Below are 18,456 nucleotides of genomic sequence, written 5' to 3'. Positions count from 1 at the left end.
ATGAAAGTAAGGGCAAGAAAGCATGCCAGGAAATATTCAAAACAAAGGTGCATTTATGATCATATGAGTGAATAGGTTTTAAAGATGGCTGACCACAGTTGTCACTATTACAGGTATTCCCGTCGGTTCTCTTGTGACTCGAGTACATGCTCATGACCGAGATTCAGGCCCTGCTCTTGTCTTCAGTTTCACTAAGAAGGGTAATCCTGGAAATAAATTCACTATTGACCACAATACTGGAGCGGTGATACTGGCAAAGCCATTGGATTTTGAAGAAGGACATGAATATGAGTTACTGGTTGAGGTTTCTGATTCTGTACACCACATGGAAGCAGTGCTCATGGTCTATGTTATGGATGTCAACGACAATCCCCCATTGTTTCCTCAAGATTTCTATCAGGTAATGAGATTCCAATTCTATGACCCAAGTTTAGGAATATAGGGAGTAGTCCAAAGGCCTCTAAATTGTGGGATGAGTTAGGAAGGCACCATTTAGTATATTTTTCTTAATATTTAATATTCTATAAGACAGAAGATGTGATTAATGTGACTACTGCTGGAGTTTTTTCTTAATATTTAATATTCTATAAGACAGAAGATGTGATTAATGTAACTATTGCTGAAGTTGAATATTTCATTCAATTTCTTTTTCATGAAATGCCTATATCAACCTCATTGCACATGTCTAGGGTACTTCCAGCATTGTTAGAGATTATTTTTGATATTACACATTTTTAAGTAAAAATGCCTAACATTTGCCAGGATACTAACTTTTTTTTTTTGCTTCATTTCAATTTCAATATTAAGACTTCAGTTTTTTTTTTGTAAATTGAGGACAGTTGTGTCATCTGCTATTCATTTAGGCTTTGCATCCTTAAAAATGCTGGAGTAAAGAGAATCTTTTCTTTTCTGAGTCTATTTTGTGAATGTTCTAAATAGTTTATTGCAGAAGCAACTAATTATGAGCATTATCTACTAGATGAGTCACACAGTGATATTTGATTTTTTTTCAAACATTTTCAGGACTAGGGACAATGGTAGACAGCAATTTAATACTTCAGAATGGCCTGAGAATTCTTGCATGCCATAAATGCACAATGCAAGTATAAAGATAGCATGGAAAAAATCATAACATTTTGCTAAATTTTAGTGCTTTATGGGAGATAGCAGAGAGAGAAGGAAACAGAGAGAGAGAGAGAAGAAGAAGAAAGAGAAGAAGAAGAAGAAGAAGTCATAAATGCACAATGCAAGTATAAAGATAGCATGGAAAAAAATCATAACATTTTGCGAAATTTTAGTGCTTTATGGGAGATAGCAGAGAGAGAAGGAAACAGAGAGAGAGAGAGAAGAAGAAGAAAGAGAAGAAGAAGAAGAAGAAGAAGAAGAAGAAGAAGAAGAAGAAGAAGAAGAAGAAGAAGAAGAAGAAGAAGAAGAAGGAGGAGGAGGAGGAGGTGGAGGAGATGGAGAGAGAGACAGAGAGAAATTGAATCTCCTCTAACCTGTAGAGATATTTTGGAAAGAAACTAGGTCATGAAATCTCAGAAATATGGAGTTAATCAGGCACAGTTCATCCTGAATCCTATAACTTTTCTGACTTTATCTTTTAATATCTCAACTCTGCAAAGTTGTTTCAGCTTAAGGAAATCAGGAGAAGCAGCATGTCCAAAGAAAGACACAGGATTATGTTTCCTCAAAAAAAAAACACTCTGGTTATCATTTGCCCAGGAAAATATCTTTAGCCCTAAAACAAATTATGTACTCAATCTCTTGTTTCTCTTTTGGAAATAGGTTACACTTCCTGAAATGACACCTGTAGGATCCTCCATCTTGACTGTGTTAACACTCCGGTTATCATTTGCCCAGGAAAATATCTTTAGCCCTAAAGCAAATTATGTACTCAATCTCTTGTTTCTCTTTTGGAAATAGGTTACACTTCCTGAAATGACACCTGTAGGATCCTCCATCTTGACTGTGTCAGCCACAGATCAGGACATAGGAATTAATGGAAGGATTTCCTACAAAATCCTTTCTTCTGCTGAAGGATTTTCAGTTGACCCTCAGAATGGTGAGTTGTTTTTAGGGCCTGCAAAATTCATCAATTTCAATCACAGAGTGGGAAATGGGAAATCTTTTTTCCAAATGTGGCTTGGCTGGCATTCCACTGATGTAAAGCCATGAGAGTCCTGTTAATCTGGAAGTCCAAATCTAGTGCCGTCTTTCCTTGCTTACACCTTAACCATACCTGGAAAGAAATAGAGAATCAGTAACTAGATCCTATGTGCACAGAGCTCATAGTACCCAAGACAGTAACACTGTTTGCTCATAAAACCAAGTACAATTCCAGCAAACATCCTAAAACTGTTGCAGCAAAACTCAACCCATGTTGATTTATGTAATCACACATGTATACACACACACACATATATACACAATTGAATGGACCTTGTTTGTGAAAAACCAAATACTTTAAAACTATTTTAATTTGATTTATTAATGAAACTCTAATAGAAAAGAACATTTCATTTTTTTAGTCTAAATACATTTTCTATGTTTCTATGACATTAATATACATATTTGTTACCTATTTCTAGCCACAATGAGATACAGAAAACATATTTTATTGATACAAGAAACAATCAAATGAATGAATTTTCATATCAACCTAAATGGATAGATTTTAGGAAAGAGACAATCGCATCCTTTAGAGAATTCTTTTCTACATCATTTTCTTATATTACATGTTCCTGTAGCCTTTACAAAGTATTTCCATGAGGCATGTTTTATATGCATGCATGACATGAGACCTTTTGCAAGCTACGTGAGATGACTTTTAGTCCCATAATTTTGTCTTTAAACTAACCGTACAAAATTTTACACAAATAAATTTTTTTTCCTTTTCAATTTTTTTTTATCAGTGGTTGGGAAAATTATTGGCTCTGAGGTCAGAAGAACTGGGTTCAGATTTGGCTTCTGATGCTTAATACCTGGGTCAGTTTTTCCTCCTTGGGCCTCAGTTTGCTCACTTGTAAAATTAAAGGGTCAGATTAGGTGATTTCTGAAGTCCTTTCCATTTCCAGATCAATAACTGAATGATCCTAATTGCCTATAAGAAATTATTCATAGAATTTCCTTCTGTTCACTAGTTTGTTTAACAAGCCATTGAATCCTGAAGCAGACCATAGCACATATTATTTCACAGTCAGAAAGGACCTTAGACTCCATCAATTCCAGCCCCTTGCTTTTAGTAGAATAAGAAACCCAAGACCAGATCAATCACACAACTAAACAGTTCTTTGGTCTCCATATCATTGTCCACTCTCACACTACTCCCAGATTCTTCATGAAGTGTTCCAACGAATTCTGGCCACCTGGGTGAAAGAAAGTTGCTAAACAAAGTAGTATAACAAAGCCATAGCATGTATACATGGCACTTTAAGTGCAAAGAATTTTTATTACAGGTTTATGAATACTATTGTTCCCTTTTTAAATGAGGATTTTGAAGCACTGGGAAGTAAATAATTTGTTCATAATAATCCAGGTGGTACTTGAGACAGAATTCAAACCCATGTCTCTTACTACTAGTTTGACACCCATTTATTATGTCATGCTGCTCTTTCTGTAGGTAGCATTTCTGAACAAATTCCTTTTATGCTGGAGAAAAAAATACACATGTACACACACACACACACACACACCCCACTTCATGTTGATCTGTTTTTCCAGTTGTGTCTGACTTAAATGTGACCCCATTTGGATTTTTCCTGGAAAAGATATTGAATGGTTTGCCACTTCCTTCTCCAACTCATTTTACAGATGAGGAAACTGAGGCAAAAAGGGTTAAGTGACATATCAGAGTCCCACAGCTAATAAGTGTCTGAGAATAGATTTGAACTCGCAAAATGAGTCTTCTTGACTGTGTATTTGGTGCTCTATGCCAATATCTATCCATGCATCCATCCAAACACATATACATATATATATATATATATATATATATATATATATATATAAACTTTCTTATTTAGACTTTTACTTGCAAAAATCCATATATAATGAATCTAACTTATGTGCTTTAAACAGTCTAGTAACAATTGAGCCACAATTTGTCTTATGCTTTTATGAGTGTAAAATGGTGAACCTAACAGCATCTAACATGGTGCTGCAATGCAATTATTTTTCAGCAAATATTTGTATTGAATGAATAATTTTATTGAACAGTTATCTCAAATCTAAATTCACAGAAATCATGGTGATGGTTGTTATTTTTCAGGCTCCATATTTATAATCAAACCTGTGATGCTTATGGACAAAACATCAACAATTCAGCTTCTTGTGGAAGCCAAAGATGGTGGAACTCCTGGTTTGACAGCCCTTGCTTTAGTGGAAGTAGAAATTCAAGATGTGAACAACCATCCCCCTCAGTTTACCATGGAGTACTATAACATCACTGTGAGTGAAGATGCAGCCATTGGGACTACCTTACTCACATTTTCAGCAATTGACCTTGACTGGACCCATGAAAATACCAATGTCAAGTATTCTATCATCAGTGGTAATTTGCAGAACACTTTCTATGTGGAAATTCATGTAATTTCCTCAGGATCCCCTTATAACCGCATTGGTCATCTTGTGCTGAACCACCCTCTAGACAGAGAAACTATGGCTTCTCATGAACTCATCATTATGGCTTCTGACCATGGTCATCCCCCATTGAATTCTACAGCCACTATTTTAATTGATGTGCTTGATGTCAATGATAATACACCAATATTCAACTCTCCAGAATACTATGCCCATGTTAGGGAAAGTCTGCCTGTGGGTAGTCAGATTGTTGTGGTCTCAGCAAAAGACCACGACAGTGGAGCCAATTCTGAAATCACCTACACCATCATCTCAGGAAATGAGAGAGAACATTTTCAAATAGATGGTGAAACTGGAGCAATAGATTTGATTAAACCCTTGGATTATGAAGATACATTGATGTTCACTTTAACTGTCCAAGCTTCAGATAGAGGAACAAATCATTTTGCTTTTACGGTGGTATTTATCAGTGTCCTAGATGACAATGACTATGCCCCCCAGTTCATATTCTCAAGTTTAAACTGTGTTGTCCCAGAAAATTTGCCCAATTTCTCTGTTATGTGTACAGCACATGCCTTGGATTTTGATGCTGGTCCTTATGGACAACTAACCTATTCAATTCAGTCACCCTGTTTGATGAATGATGAAATCCCTCAGGATCATGACCTATTTTTTATTGACCCATTAACAGGGGATATCTATACCAAACAAATCTTAGACTATGAAAGTGAAAATAAACACTGCTTTATTGTTCAGGCAGAAGATAAAGGTGAGACCACAGCCACTTTGATGGTCCAAGTGGATGTTGAAGGAATTGATGAATACGAACCCATATTTACACAAGACCAGTACTTCTTTGGCCTTCCAGATATTCATCACACAAGACAAGCTATTGGCAAAGTAGAAGCATCTGATGCTGATGCTGGAGTTGATGGACTTGTGCTTTATACCCTTGCAACTTCATCAACCTTCTTATCTATTAATAAAACCAGCGGAAATGTCTATTGGGTTGGCGACCCTCCCTTTATGGGAAACAGCGTTAGGAAAGATGACATCATTGAAATGAAAGTAATAGCACACAGTCCCAAAATGGACTCTAAGTTCTCCTCTTGCACCATCTTTGTAAATATATCCTCTTTCTCTCAGGGAGGATTCTATACACTCTCTGCTAACAGCCTTTCAATCAGCCTCACAGCCTCTATAGTCATATTCATGCTCTTCATCATAACTCTCATTGCTCTGATTTTAAGATATAAACAAAAAGATGCAGCGAATTCCTGTGGAGAAAAAAAAGCATGCCCATTATCACCTAGTAATCTGAGCCTGAGTAGTGATCCCAGCATCCTCAAGGACTCCCAGAAAGCTCCCGATGTGGGCAATGGCATTCTCCCCATGGGCTCCATGGCTGAGTGGTTGAATTTAGTAGATATGAGAGAGAAAAAGGATCTGGTGAATCCATGCAGGCATTCAGACTCAAGTGGCCACTGCTCAGTGGATGGAGATACTGCTGAGGATGAGGAGATCAAGAGGATCAATGAACACCCCTGCCGAAAAGGCTCTGGCTCAGTTCTGAGTGACCGAGGGTCTCGGGTGCCAGATTCTGGAATACCCAGAGACTCTGACCAGCTTTCCTGTTTGTCTGGAGAAACAGATGTGGTGATCACCACTGAAACCTTAGAGAGCAGTTTCACCTTTGAGGGTGTAGGAGAAAGGTGTGATGCCATTTATGCTCAGAATAAAATGCTCTCCCAGACACTCCACAAAATTGGAATGAAAGAGAAAACCCTCATGGAAGATAGTAGAAGAGATTATCTCTTCATTTCAAATGATCAGGACTCAAGGTATGGATCTCTTACAACTTTAGAGGCTCCCACCAAGGATCCAAGAAACAGCTATGATTGGGATTACCTTCTCAACTGGGAGCCCCAATTTCAGCCTCTTTCTTCTGTCTTCAATGACATCGCTAAGCTCAAAGATGAACATTTGCAGGTGCCTGGCTTACCACAGGGGAAGAAATCTTTTGTTTTCCCACCGCCTTTGATCACATCAGTGGCACAGCCTGGCATAAAGGCAGTGCCACCACTAATGCCATCCTTCCCACCAGGGAAAGCATTCAAGAAATACCCACGATCTCCCCTTCACCAGCACCTTCATTATCCCCCGGCAGCCATGACTCCCAGTTTTTCTCCTTCTCTCTCCCTGCTGACCATTCAGTCTCCTGCAATGTCTCCTCTGTTGCCAGATGCTGGGTTGTTAGGAACATGCTTAGTCAGGACAGCCCATGGTCGCAGGGCAGAAGAAGAAGTCCGGCTGTGAAACCTTGACATTGAGCCCCAGGCTATTTTTAGTCAAGAAGGAGTGTGCTCAAACAAACAAACCAACAACAACATTTCTAACCAAACTCCTCAGGGGTGATTTTTTTCATAGCTGAGAGAATAGGATCCATTTCAATCTGAGTTTGTACAGCTCCCCATCTTATCCTCTAAACTCTCTCCTAGATTTATTGAGAAACTGCCTGATGCCAGACTCTTGTCTTCACCTGCCTGTAGTCACACCTTCTGAATAAACAGTTCATACTGTTGTACTTCACAGTCTGTATGGAAATGAGTTCAGAAGGTGAAATGACTTGATGGACGTGAGTGACCCGCAAACAATTTTAAAGTGCTCTATGGTGCATTGCAATCTTAGTAAGAAGTCGAACTTCTTTAAGACACATGAGGCAAGAGCATATCAGAATTGCATTTAGTCAAGGTGACCACAGAGATCGAACAGCTTGGGTAAATGGACTATCTGTGGCTCTTTACATCAAGTTAATTGGTACCTAAAGATCCACTTCTGGATTCCCTTCCCTTTCCACCCTCCCTGCCAACCTATTCCATTTGTAGATGCTAATAATGATTGTAGAAGTGACAGACACCATCATCTCTAGAGAGATGAATGGGAAAAAAAGAATGGAATTAGCCATCAGTCTATGCCAAAAAAGAAGAGTTTTTCCCAGTTGTTTTTGTCTGATTAAATGAACCGAGTATGTCCGTTCTTGGTATGGGTCCAACAATGATGCTAGCCTAAACCACTGGGTTAAACCTCTCACGTGATAAACTTCCTTGGACTTCTTTCCAAAGAGATCAGAGTACATTTTTTTTCCTTTTTTTTCTTTCTTGATTCTTCTTATGACAGGACACATGTATAGATGTGAAACTTTGAAGATTAATTTATAGAAACTCATTTTATTATTTTTTTCTAGACACTGCAGTTACTTGTGGTAAACAGAGAACAAATAATTTATGCACTGTGTTAACAGTGGCAAATTTATGTAGATAAAAACAAACTAGATTGATGGAATTAGTTATTCATATAATTTCCTAGTTAGAATGATTTAATGGTATTTTTTAAAATTAAGATTTTTGTATAAATTTTTCTACTAAAAGTTTGAAATGAGCTCCAAAAGCATACTTTCTGTCTTCTCACGGTATAATCTAATTACCATTTGCTCAATTAGAGTTTGTATTCAGTGGTGCAATCAGTACTTAGACTTTGTATAGATGGATTGTACGCATAGCAAATGGTGTTGGATTTTTGGCATATTCTGCCCTTGGATTACCTTGTTTTCAATACTGTTTCATGGAATCAAGCAGAGAACTTAGAATTTCTTACAGCTGAAGGGAAAAGTCTTTGAGATTACTCCGTTCAACACCTTCATTTTACAGATGTGGAAAATGGAGACCCAAGGGGCATTATATGGAACAATGCTGGTTCCAAGGGCAATAATACAAACACTATCCTCAAATGAGCTTACTGAAACAATTTAGTTGAAAGTGAGAGTCTAAAATCTTGGGACATTACATTTTATAATGGGAGAAATTCTAAGTTAGACGTTGTCGGGAAAAGTCATAAAACCTTGGACTACCACAAACCAGTTCTGGGAAAGTCACCGTTGGAGGAAGATGCATGGCAGTACTGAACCAGAGAATAATTGCTTTCCAGGTGTGATTAATCAGGTCATTTTGTAGCTTCCTATTTGAATGGATTATTTATGATAACTAGATGCTTAAAATCAGTTCTTTCTGCCTACTAAAGGAATATAATAAATACTGCCAGTATCTTGGAGCAAAGCTCCACCTAGTTGCAGTTCCACCCACAGAAAGGAATCATCTACCCAAATTTAATTCTAGAACTTGGACTTAAACTCACAATTCCTGTTTCCTTGTTCAGTACTCTTTCCCCTGTGCTACCTAGTATTCCTTTGTCCCTTCACGTCCAGGAATAAGCATTCTTCTAAGAACAACCTCTAGCTCCCTCCTTTTCTGAGGTGGTTGCCTTTGGCATAAAGATCTTTCTCTTGATGTTGGTGATCCAATAGTGGAAGAATAAGTCTTTTAGACATCATGTCAGTAGCTCACAGAATCATAAAATAAAATTTGCAGGACACAGGAGGAGACTCCCTTCAAAACTGACCCATGAACTTTGTCTTGTCTCTATGTTTTATCATGGAATTGGACATGACTGAATGATTGAACAACTATGTCTTATTTCATTCATGTTCATGGGAGCACTACTCAGTAGACAAGACTACATCTGTGAATTCTGATCTTTGTTCCACTAACTCACTAAAATAGCTAACGATTTTGTGTCCATTTTCCTTCTCTACAAAATGGTACAATCATCCTCACAACATCAATGTGAGGTAGGTGCTATAAGTATTTTTGTCTCCATTTTGCAGATGATGAAATGAACTCAGAGAAATAAAGTGATGTTCAAAGTAACACAGCTAGTAACTGTCAGAGGTAGGCTTCTAACTTAGGTTTCATTCAATTCAAAATACAGTACCCAAATCTCACAACAACACACTGCCTCTCCATGGTACTGTTCAAAGGGTACCTACTTCTGTTTACTAGAAAATACTACTAAGAATGTGATGATTTGCAGGTACAACAGACAGTGAATTATATATATATATATATATATATATATATATATATAAGCAACGCTATAAATATTCCATGCAGGTATTAGCAGATAAAATAAAAGATCTATGGACACCATTGTGATTGACCCAATCCTTTGTCTGAAGGATGGATTGGTGTCTTGAGTTTTTTTCACTGTGGTATATGCTCTTTCATGGAGTCACAAAATAAAGACCTACAATCCATAAAAAATGAAGTTCTTAATCAGGAGTCCAGGGACCTATTTCAGGAAGGTCTGTGAACTTGAATGGGGCAGAATTACATCTTTATTTTCAGTCATCCCTAATTAAAATTTAGTATCTCTTAATTATGAATTTAATTTTTTTTAAATTGGTACTTAAGTATCATTAGTCTGCCAGAAGGGTCCATGACATAAAAGAGAATAAGTTCCCCTCTACTAGACCTAATCCAACTATAATAGTCTTAACCGATGCAAGGGACAGTCAGGTCCTGCCTAAGGAAGACTGCATTTCAAGTATCCCTGACATATAGAAATATTAAAAGTCTCTGGGGAAGGAGATTCTGCCACAACCTTTGGCAGATTTACAGTATCTAATCTCTCTTTGATTCCTTTCAATGTTTTACTGGAATATACCAAAACAGTAGGGGAAAATGTTCATGTCTAAATTCATTATTATGGAAGTTCTCTTTGGCCACATTCTTTGTTTGTAGCTATTAAAGAAAACAGTATTTGCTCTTTGTCATGCTGATAGCATTGATATTTCTTTTCCTCATGTCTGTACACAGTTTGTTTTCCCTAACTCTTCCACAAATTGTATGCTTGCTCATCTAAGTGTGTTCTTTTTGTGATTTATTACTCATGCTGGATATGAGTCTGCATTTTTTTCTAGATATTTTGTAAGAGCTAAAGATGTTCATTGTTTTGAGTCACTTGTTACCCAGTTCCAGTGGAGATTTTTTTTAATTGATAGCTTTACTAATGCCCTATCAAATACCAAGAGCCACACTGGCCAACATGCTGCTGCTTCAAGTGTGGTTGAGGTTAAAAATGTGAATATGTGAGTTAAGTGTCTGCAATAAATCATGTGTCAGCCTTTTCAACTGGGGTCCTTTTCTTTTCCTAAGTAAACAATATAATTTGTACAGTTTTCCTTCAAGTTTAATATTAACTTGCCTCATCTGTTCTGGGTTACTTTGCTGATCTGCACACCGGTTTTAGCACTTTGGAGGGGGTACAGAACTTGTTAGTGGAAAATCATATTAAGCCCCAAATTCATAAGCTATAAAATAAAAGACAGTTGTCTCTGGTGGAATTTTGGCTGCCTGAAGTTCTGGACTTGCTTGCTGGCAGCCTGAGAAATCCTGGTGTAAATCAGGACCAAATGGATATCAAAATTCCATATCCTAGCAGTCATCAGCAACCTGGCATCCAAGCAGATTCCTGGACAAAGAAAGAAGAGGAAGAAGAAGAAGAAAACTAATTTCTTTACCTTTAGGGATTTGGTAATTTAGCAGTTCTTAAAACTATTTTAAAATTTACCATAAAGCACTGGCTACCTACACATATACATATTTAATCTATGATAGATTTTTAGTTGAAGATAGGATTGTTCCTAAGAATGTTTCTCCTTAGATTTAGAATTTTATTTACTATGCATTCCAGGGACATTGCTATTAGTGAAGTATCAGTTGTTAATTTAAAGATTTCTTGTTTCCATTAAAGCACGGGTCTTTTTCATCACTTTTTTCTTTTTGCAATTGATTATTCAGATATTTACATGAAATGAAAAGGGATATAATATCTACAAGAATCTTATCCCTTCCTTCTTATTACTTTCTTACTACTCACTTATTCACTACCTCATCCCCACCCCCACAAAGACACAAAGTTATATGGTTGTATGAGCATTCTTTTCTTCCTAGCCAAATGGAATAAATCTACTGAAATGTTTTGGATAAGTGTGAAAGTGTAAGCTGTTCTGTTTGTTTTAAATGAGATTATAAATAGAACACTTTTTCTTTGCTTTTCCTTTCCTTTTCTTTTTTATTTTTCACCCAATGGGAAGACTGAGAACCATTTGATTGCTAAAGCTTTTTACATGCAACCAGCTCCCCATCCCCACATCATGGCTACTTGATATGGTCAACCTTGAATGTTTGCCCTCCATTCTAAAGTTAAAGGAGTAAAGGAAAAGGACCCATGGAAGAAATGGAAAGATCTGTTGAAAGATTGAAGATTTAAATGTACAGGTTAACCTAGAGAAAGAAAACTTTCAGAGAGGGAGAAAACATTTAAATGTTATTAATGGACATTTGACTTTGTTGAACCAGCATTTTTCTTCAGGTTCCTATTTTAAGATTTAGTCAGTTCCCTAGTTCCTTCCCCCTTTTTCACTTCTCTTTTTCATTCTTAGCAAATAAGCTATGACTTAAATTTTGATCACAGTAGACTTTGACCATAAAGAAAAGAAAAAAAGCATCCTTTTAACTCTTTGTTTTTTGCAACTGGTTATTGTTCTTTGTGCTAGAAGAGGACCAAAATGACTTCATTATATCAGGGTCCAACTACAATGTGTCCAACTGTGGCTGATCAGACCAATACAATATATTCAGAAGGCTCCATCACAGGTCCACATGAACATTTGTAGTGAGATGTCTCTAAATTTGCTACATTTGAGCTACTGTCATTCTGTTTTGCTCATAGAGTACAGCATCTTCTTTGATGCAGGCACTTCATGTTGGGTAGTCCTGTCCCAGCATCTCCCATGTCAATTAATTCCAAAGTTCTTCAAAGAGACATTTCTCAAACAAATGGCAAATTATAATCGTTCATGTTCCTTATATTTTCACTCGTTCCTATGCTCTCTCTTCTCTCCACAAATTATCATGTATATGCTGCTTATATGCTTTGTTACAGCTCTGTTGAAGAACACAAACTTGATAAGAGAGTTTTTAAAAGTTTTGTCTTTTTATCCTCAGTGACTAGAATAGTTCCTAGCAGGTACTAAATAAATGCTTGTTGGCTTGGATTAGATTATATTGTGCTTTAGAGTTTGAGGAAAGTAGTGTATGAGCATTGCTATTTTACAGATAAAGAAATCAAGGTTTAGAGAGGTTAATTAACTTTCCAGAGGTTAGACCCCCAGCAACAGTGCTTTGGTTCCAATCCAACTCAGATTTTCTGCTTCCCAAGTTAATTGTCCTTCTCATTATACCAGAGGCATCAAACAGATGACCCAGTCAACCCACAACACTTCTGAGTCTACCAAAACCATATTAGATTGCATTTGAAAAGTATTTAACAAAATAAAAATACAATAAAACACAGAAATTATCCATATGTGCTTATGTCAATATGCAACCTGCAGTCACCCTTAAACATGGTTCTGCATGAGTTTGAAACAATTACGTTATACCCTAATGACTTCCAGGGAAAGGGAATAGCAAGAAATTAACTTTCTAGGGAAGTACATTTCTCACTATACATGACCTCAGCATTGAGGTTGCCTAGATAACTCTAAACCAGTCAATTTAAAGACATAAAATGAAAAGTGAGCAATGAAAGTATTTAAAAGGGGTTATCATAAAAATGTTGTATGTGTGTATGTATGTATACAGAAGTGTGTGTATGTGCCACTACAGACTTGTGATTTATATTTATCCATTTTTACAAATATATGTACGTGTGTGTGCTTACACACATACACATATACATGCAAACATACATGTACATTATATACATACATATACACACAGCTATCCCTTCCACATCATGGGAGTTGTAGACATGGTATTTTCACTACCTGGAAAATTAATATAAAATGTTCTGACCTCCTCTTTATACCAGAGAAGTTTCAATTATTATAGGCTTTCAATACTTTTTAATACTGAATTATTATAGTATTAAAAGATAAAATATTTTATGACATACAATGTATAACACAAAATATTTTATACATTTCTAAATTTCTAAATCTTTTCTGTGTCATCTTCTAGCCTTTACATGTTATTGGTGCCTTCTGCAAAATTCCCCCCAAATTTTCATTTAATTTCTTATACTGACCTCTAATATATCAAAACTGTGATCGGAAAAGTCACAATGTAGAAAGGATATCTGTGTGTGTGTGTTTAATGTGTGTATATATTTCATGGTACCTTGCACATTATTGGTTTTCAGTAAATATTCATTTCAATTCATGTCTTAATATTGATATGATTTATATAGACTGTCTATTAGGGCTAGGAATATAGCATGATCTTGGAAGGATTTGAGCTAAAATGTTTGGGAAGGGCAACAAATAATGGTAGACATAATATCTTTTTGATATCAGATCAACATGTGTATTTCAGAGATAATTAATACTCTTTACTGCCCTGAACTTTTCACATTTTACAATTAATAAACAGCCCGAGAAATCAATAATGGAAATACATTGGGAGGTGGAGTAGAGCTAAACAAAGAATAGATTTATATGAACACCTTTTTGATGAGTTAGCACTATTTTGGTTGCAGAATTTGTCTTTAGATAGCAAGCTCTCAGAACAATAGCCTGCACTCAAACTTACTATAGAAGCCTGAGGAATTTTAGAATGAATGAATATTCATTCACATGTGTCAATGAATGCAGGATGAGTTTTCATAAGCATGAATATGTGTGATAAAGAAGGCAAATGAATAAAAAAGAATAGTAATTCTAACATAGGTCTATTCAACCAATTATAAAATATTAAAAATAAGAGTTAGAAAGCACTTCAGGAATCACCGTGTCCAATTTCCACCTCATGGATCAGTAGTAACTGATTGGGGAGGGCAGGAATCCCATTTATAATGCCCCCTAACAAATAGTCTTCCATGATTTACCTAAAATATATTCAGTGATAAAAAAAAACTTATTCTCTAAAGAAATAGTTTATTTCATTCAGGGGCAGATCAAATTTATAGAAAAGTCTTTCTTTTGGGGAGCAAAATCTATCTCTTTACATGAAGTCAATTTCCATTAATTGATATTAGCTTCACTCTCTAGACCGATGCAGAATATATAGGAGAAATACCTCTAAGAAGAAAACATTCTATGTAAATAAACCAAGGTAATGAATCTGCTCTTTTCAACTGGGCTTATTTTCTAAAACCAAAGACATCAGTCATCAATCTTGACTTTTTTTATGAGTGACATTTGATATTTATGATATTACTGCTTCCCTTTCTTTTCATCTCTTTCTTATTTCTCTCCCTACCTATCTAGCTGCTGCTTCTCAGTTTAATTCTACAAATATTTTTCAAACAGCTACTGTATGCTCCTTGGTCTTCACTGGTTCAATTTCTTCTTCCTCTTTTCTAAATGAAAGTGTCCCCTTCAGGCTCTGTCCTCAGTCTTTTTTTCCCCTTCTATCTTCCCTTCTCTATTTGGTCAAAATAATCTTCTTCTCAAGGTTTTCTGGAGCATTTTGTGCAGATCTTCCTTTGGTCCTCTCATATCCTATTTATATCATGTTTATTTGTGTACATATTATATCTTCATGTGACTAAACACCATTCAAAAGCAACAAGACTGAAGGAGCATGGGAATTACAAGTCTGGATTTGTATTCTGGGAAACTATGTATGCTTCTATAGTTTCATTGATATTTTGATGATAATTAATTTATCACTGAAAATATAGATGCTTGAAAATGACAGACATTGAAGTCCATGAAAAATAGTCCAAATATGCTTTCATTACTCCAAGTCTCAGAATCTTCTTCCCTTGGCTTTAATCAGTTTCTTGATCCAATCTGTGTGATCAACTCAGAAATCATGCAAACATAAACTCATGTGTATGTCTAAAGTGATGCAATGGAAAGAACACTGAATTTGAAGTGCCTTCTTTTAAATCCTTACTCTAGTATATTGTGGGCATAGAAATTACTCCATATTTAGATCTCAGATTCCTATGTATAAGATGGACTTCTGAGGCCCCTTCCTACAAATCTATGATTCTACAATGCAAATAGTTTTAAGAAAATCTTAAAATCTACTAGAAATACTCTGCCTCATAGGTTCCTATGCTCAGTGATTCCAATCTGCAATACCAATATAGATAGTTGTGTCTCTTCTGCCCTCCCCTTTATTAATTATCAGGCACATTTTTATGATTTCTAGTCACTATTTAATCAGAAAATTCAAGGACTGAAACTCTGGTACTTGAATTTATATAAAATTTGGCTGACCACTGAAGCAGACAATAGTTGGATGTAATGCCTGCAGACGTCTTGGAAAAAGTTGGCACATTCACAATCAGAGTATTCCAATGATCTTTCACAAATCTGAGAATGATCAGAAAAGACAGAAAAGAATATTTAGGTTGGACTCTATGTTGCTGACACCACATAATTCTCATTAGTTTATTCTTAGCTTAAGCTTTTTTTGGATGCTCTGGATACTTAGCAGCCAGGTCACACTGATACATATATTGATATCATACAATCATTCATACATACTTATATGCAAAGTAATAAATACATGACATTTAGGAGTAGTAATTTTAATATCAAGGCCTTCACATCAGGTGAAATTTAAGACTCAGATTTATATAGGAATGGAATAGAGAGGAAAAACCATTATGTTCTTCTAGATTCTGTTAGAAATTATCCTTCATATACCATCTTCAAATAAAGATACATGTGGTATTTATTTAATATTTGATTATTGTATCAGATTTCACTAAAAGTATATTTTAGAAGTTTGATATTGGTTGCTATCATACATAAAATCTCATTCAGAAAATAATATTTAAGTGGTTCTTATCAGAAGCTTTAAAAACTTTCCAAAACTGAGGTGCCCCAGGTGAAGATTAACTGGTTATTTACCTATGAGATTTTCAACAGTTCTGACTAGGCTCAGAAGACAATATAAACAGCATCCTTGAAGGGATGTTGTAAGGCTCCAATTGAGGCAATGTAGGGTTGGTTAGAGATTAGAGAGAATCTTTTTCTACCCATAAAAATTCAATAATTTCATCATTTATGTGATATGAGAAAGGTTATTATTTTAATAGAAATGACTTTACTTATGTATTTAAGATTAAGATTAAAGCATTCTGGATATGGGTTATAATCAGTGAATATTGGAACAAAAATGCTATTTGAGGGTAGCTATTGGGTATCCTGCACAGACTCTATCATGCAGTGGGATGGGCAGTCCCCTAATCATCATCTATTACTACAAATACCTTAGTTTGACTAAGGAACAATGAGATGAATTGATAAGTGAACAAGAGGAAGAGAGCCAGTATGCAAATGGGAAATTGTGTAGTTTGATCCCATGACATGTTGACATAAACAATTCTTTGTCTAGACATCAATATTGTTCCTGTGGTACTTTAAAGCTACGAATCACAGGATAAAAGCTTCAAAGGGCTACAGGTGATCAAATTGATGGACTTTACATGATGTCTTGTACTAACAAGAGTGATTTGTTCACCAAAAAAGGAATGTAAAACATTATGAACTATATATGGGATAAGAAAAAGAGATGGACATGAGAGATGAATGATGGGCAGAGTCAAGATATGTAGAGTAGACAAGTCTTTGTCTGAACTCTTCCTGGCTTCCCTCAGATCAATACCAGATCAAGCCCGTGAATGGATTTTGGAGTGCCAGAATCCACAAATATTTGGAATGTAACAAATTTCCAGCAGAAGATATTTTGGAAGAACTTCAGTAAAGCTCTGTCTCAATTGGGGAGGAGGAGAGGAGACTCAACACAAGTACAGTGCTAAGATCCAGGACAGAGATGCCTCCAAGCATCAGGGGAATCTACTGGGAGAATTTTAGCCAAAATACAACAGAAATGGCTACTCTGTCCTGATTCAAAAGAGAGTGGATTAGCAGAGAAGCTGTGAGATCTCCAACACAACTACAGAAGACAGTGAGGCCCCAAAACCCAGCATAACAAGGACTGCAGCCACCCAGTGTAGGAAGGAAACCAGAAGCACTGGACTCAGGGCAGTATAAAGTTGCTATCATTTGTAGAGGAACTCGAGACAATCCCTTTTCCCTTTGCACTAAGAGCAGACCTCAACCTTTAAAAAGGAGCAAAAAAAGCAAAAAAGATAGCTTTTATAGAGAAGAGAAGAACAGACCTCAAACCCTGAGGACATTAAAGACAAAACATCTCCAGATGAAAGTTCAAAGGGTGATATGAGTTGGTCTCAAAACTCAAAGGACTCCCTGGGAAGAATTCTAAAAAAGAGCTTACAAATGAGTTAGAAGAAAAATAGGAAAATGAAAGGAGAGCTTTACAAGAGAGTTTGGAAAAGCAAACACCGAAATTATCTGAAAAAAATACTAAAATAGATTTGGGAAAATGGAAAAAGAATACAACTCCTTAAAAACATATTTGGCAAAATTGAAAAAGAAAACAACTCTTTGAAAAATAGAAGTGGCAAAATGGACAATGAAAACAACTACCTAAAAATAGAATTGGTGAAATGGAAAAACAAATCCAATAAAAGAGGAGACTAATAAAATTGAAAGTAAGAGAACTATTGAGATAATAGACAAAAATAAAATTTGATTCTATGAAAAAACAACAAAATAGATAAACCTTCAGTTAATTTGATGAGTAAAAGGAAAGAAAAAATTAAATTGCTAGTATCAAAATGAAAAGAGTAAAATTTCCACCAATGAAAAGGAAATTAGAGCAATAATTAGGAGATATTTTTCTTAAGTCTATGCTAATAAATCAGATAATCGAAATGAAAAGGATGAATACTTGGAAAAATATAGATTCCCAGATTAACAGAGGAGAAAATAAATTACTTAAATAGTCCCATTTTAGAAAAAAAAATTGAATAAGCTATTAATCAACTCCCTAAGAAAAAAATCTCCAGGGCCAGATGGATTTACAAGTGAATTATACCAAAAATTTAAAGAACAATTCATTTTAATACTATGCAAACAATCTGAAAAAA

At 35.7% G+C, this 18,456-nt stretch overlaps 1 protein-coding gene across 1 annotated transcript in view; it reads left to right on the top strand.

The window, feature by feature from the left end:
- The window catches only part of DCHS2 (dachsous cadherin-related 2), a 316,790-nt gene extending 305,295 nt beyond the window's left edge, over positions 1-11,495 (top strand). The window contains exons 18-20 of the mRNA XM_031942473.1: positions 114-400; positions 1,927-2,065; positions 4,271-11,495. Coding sequence (XP_031798333.1) covers positions 114-400; positions 1,927-2,065; positions 4,271-6,897 — 3,053 coding nt within the window. The 3' untranslated portion in view covers positions 6,898-11,495. The remainder of the gene's footprint in view (positions 1-113; positions 401-1,926; positions 2,066-4,270) is intronic.
- Positions 11,496-18,456: the final 6,961 nt, after the last annotated feature.

This window comes from Sarcophilus harrisii, chromosome 6 (genome assembly GCF_902635505.1).
Source record: "Sarcophilus harrisii chromosome 6, mSarHar1.11, whole genome shotgun sequence".
NCBI lineage: Eukaryota > Metazoa > Chordata > Mammalia > Dasyuromorphia > Dasyuridae > Sarcophilus > Sarcophilus harrisii.
The sequence above is the reverse complement of the archived record's forward strand: the minus strand, read 5'-3'. Positions and strand labels throughout refer to the sequence as shown.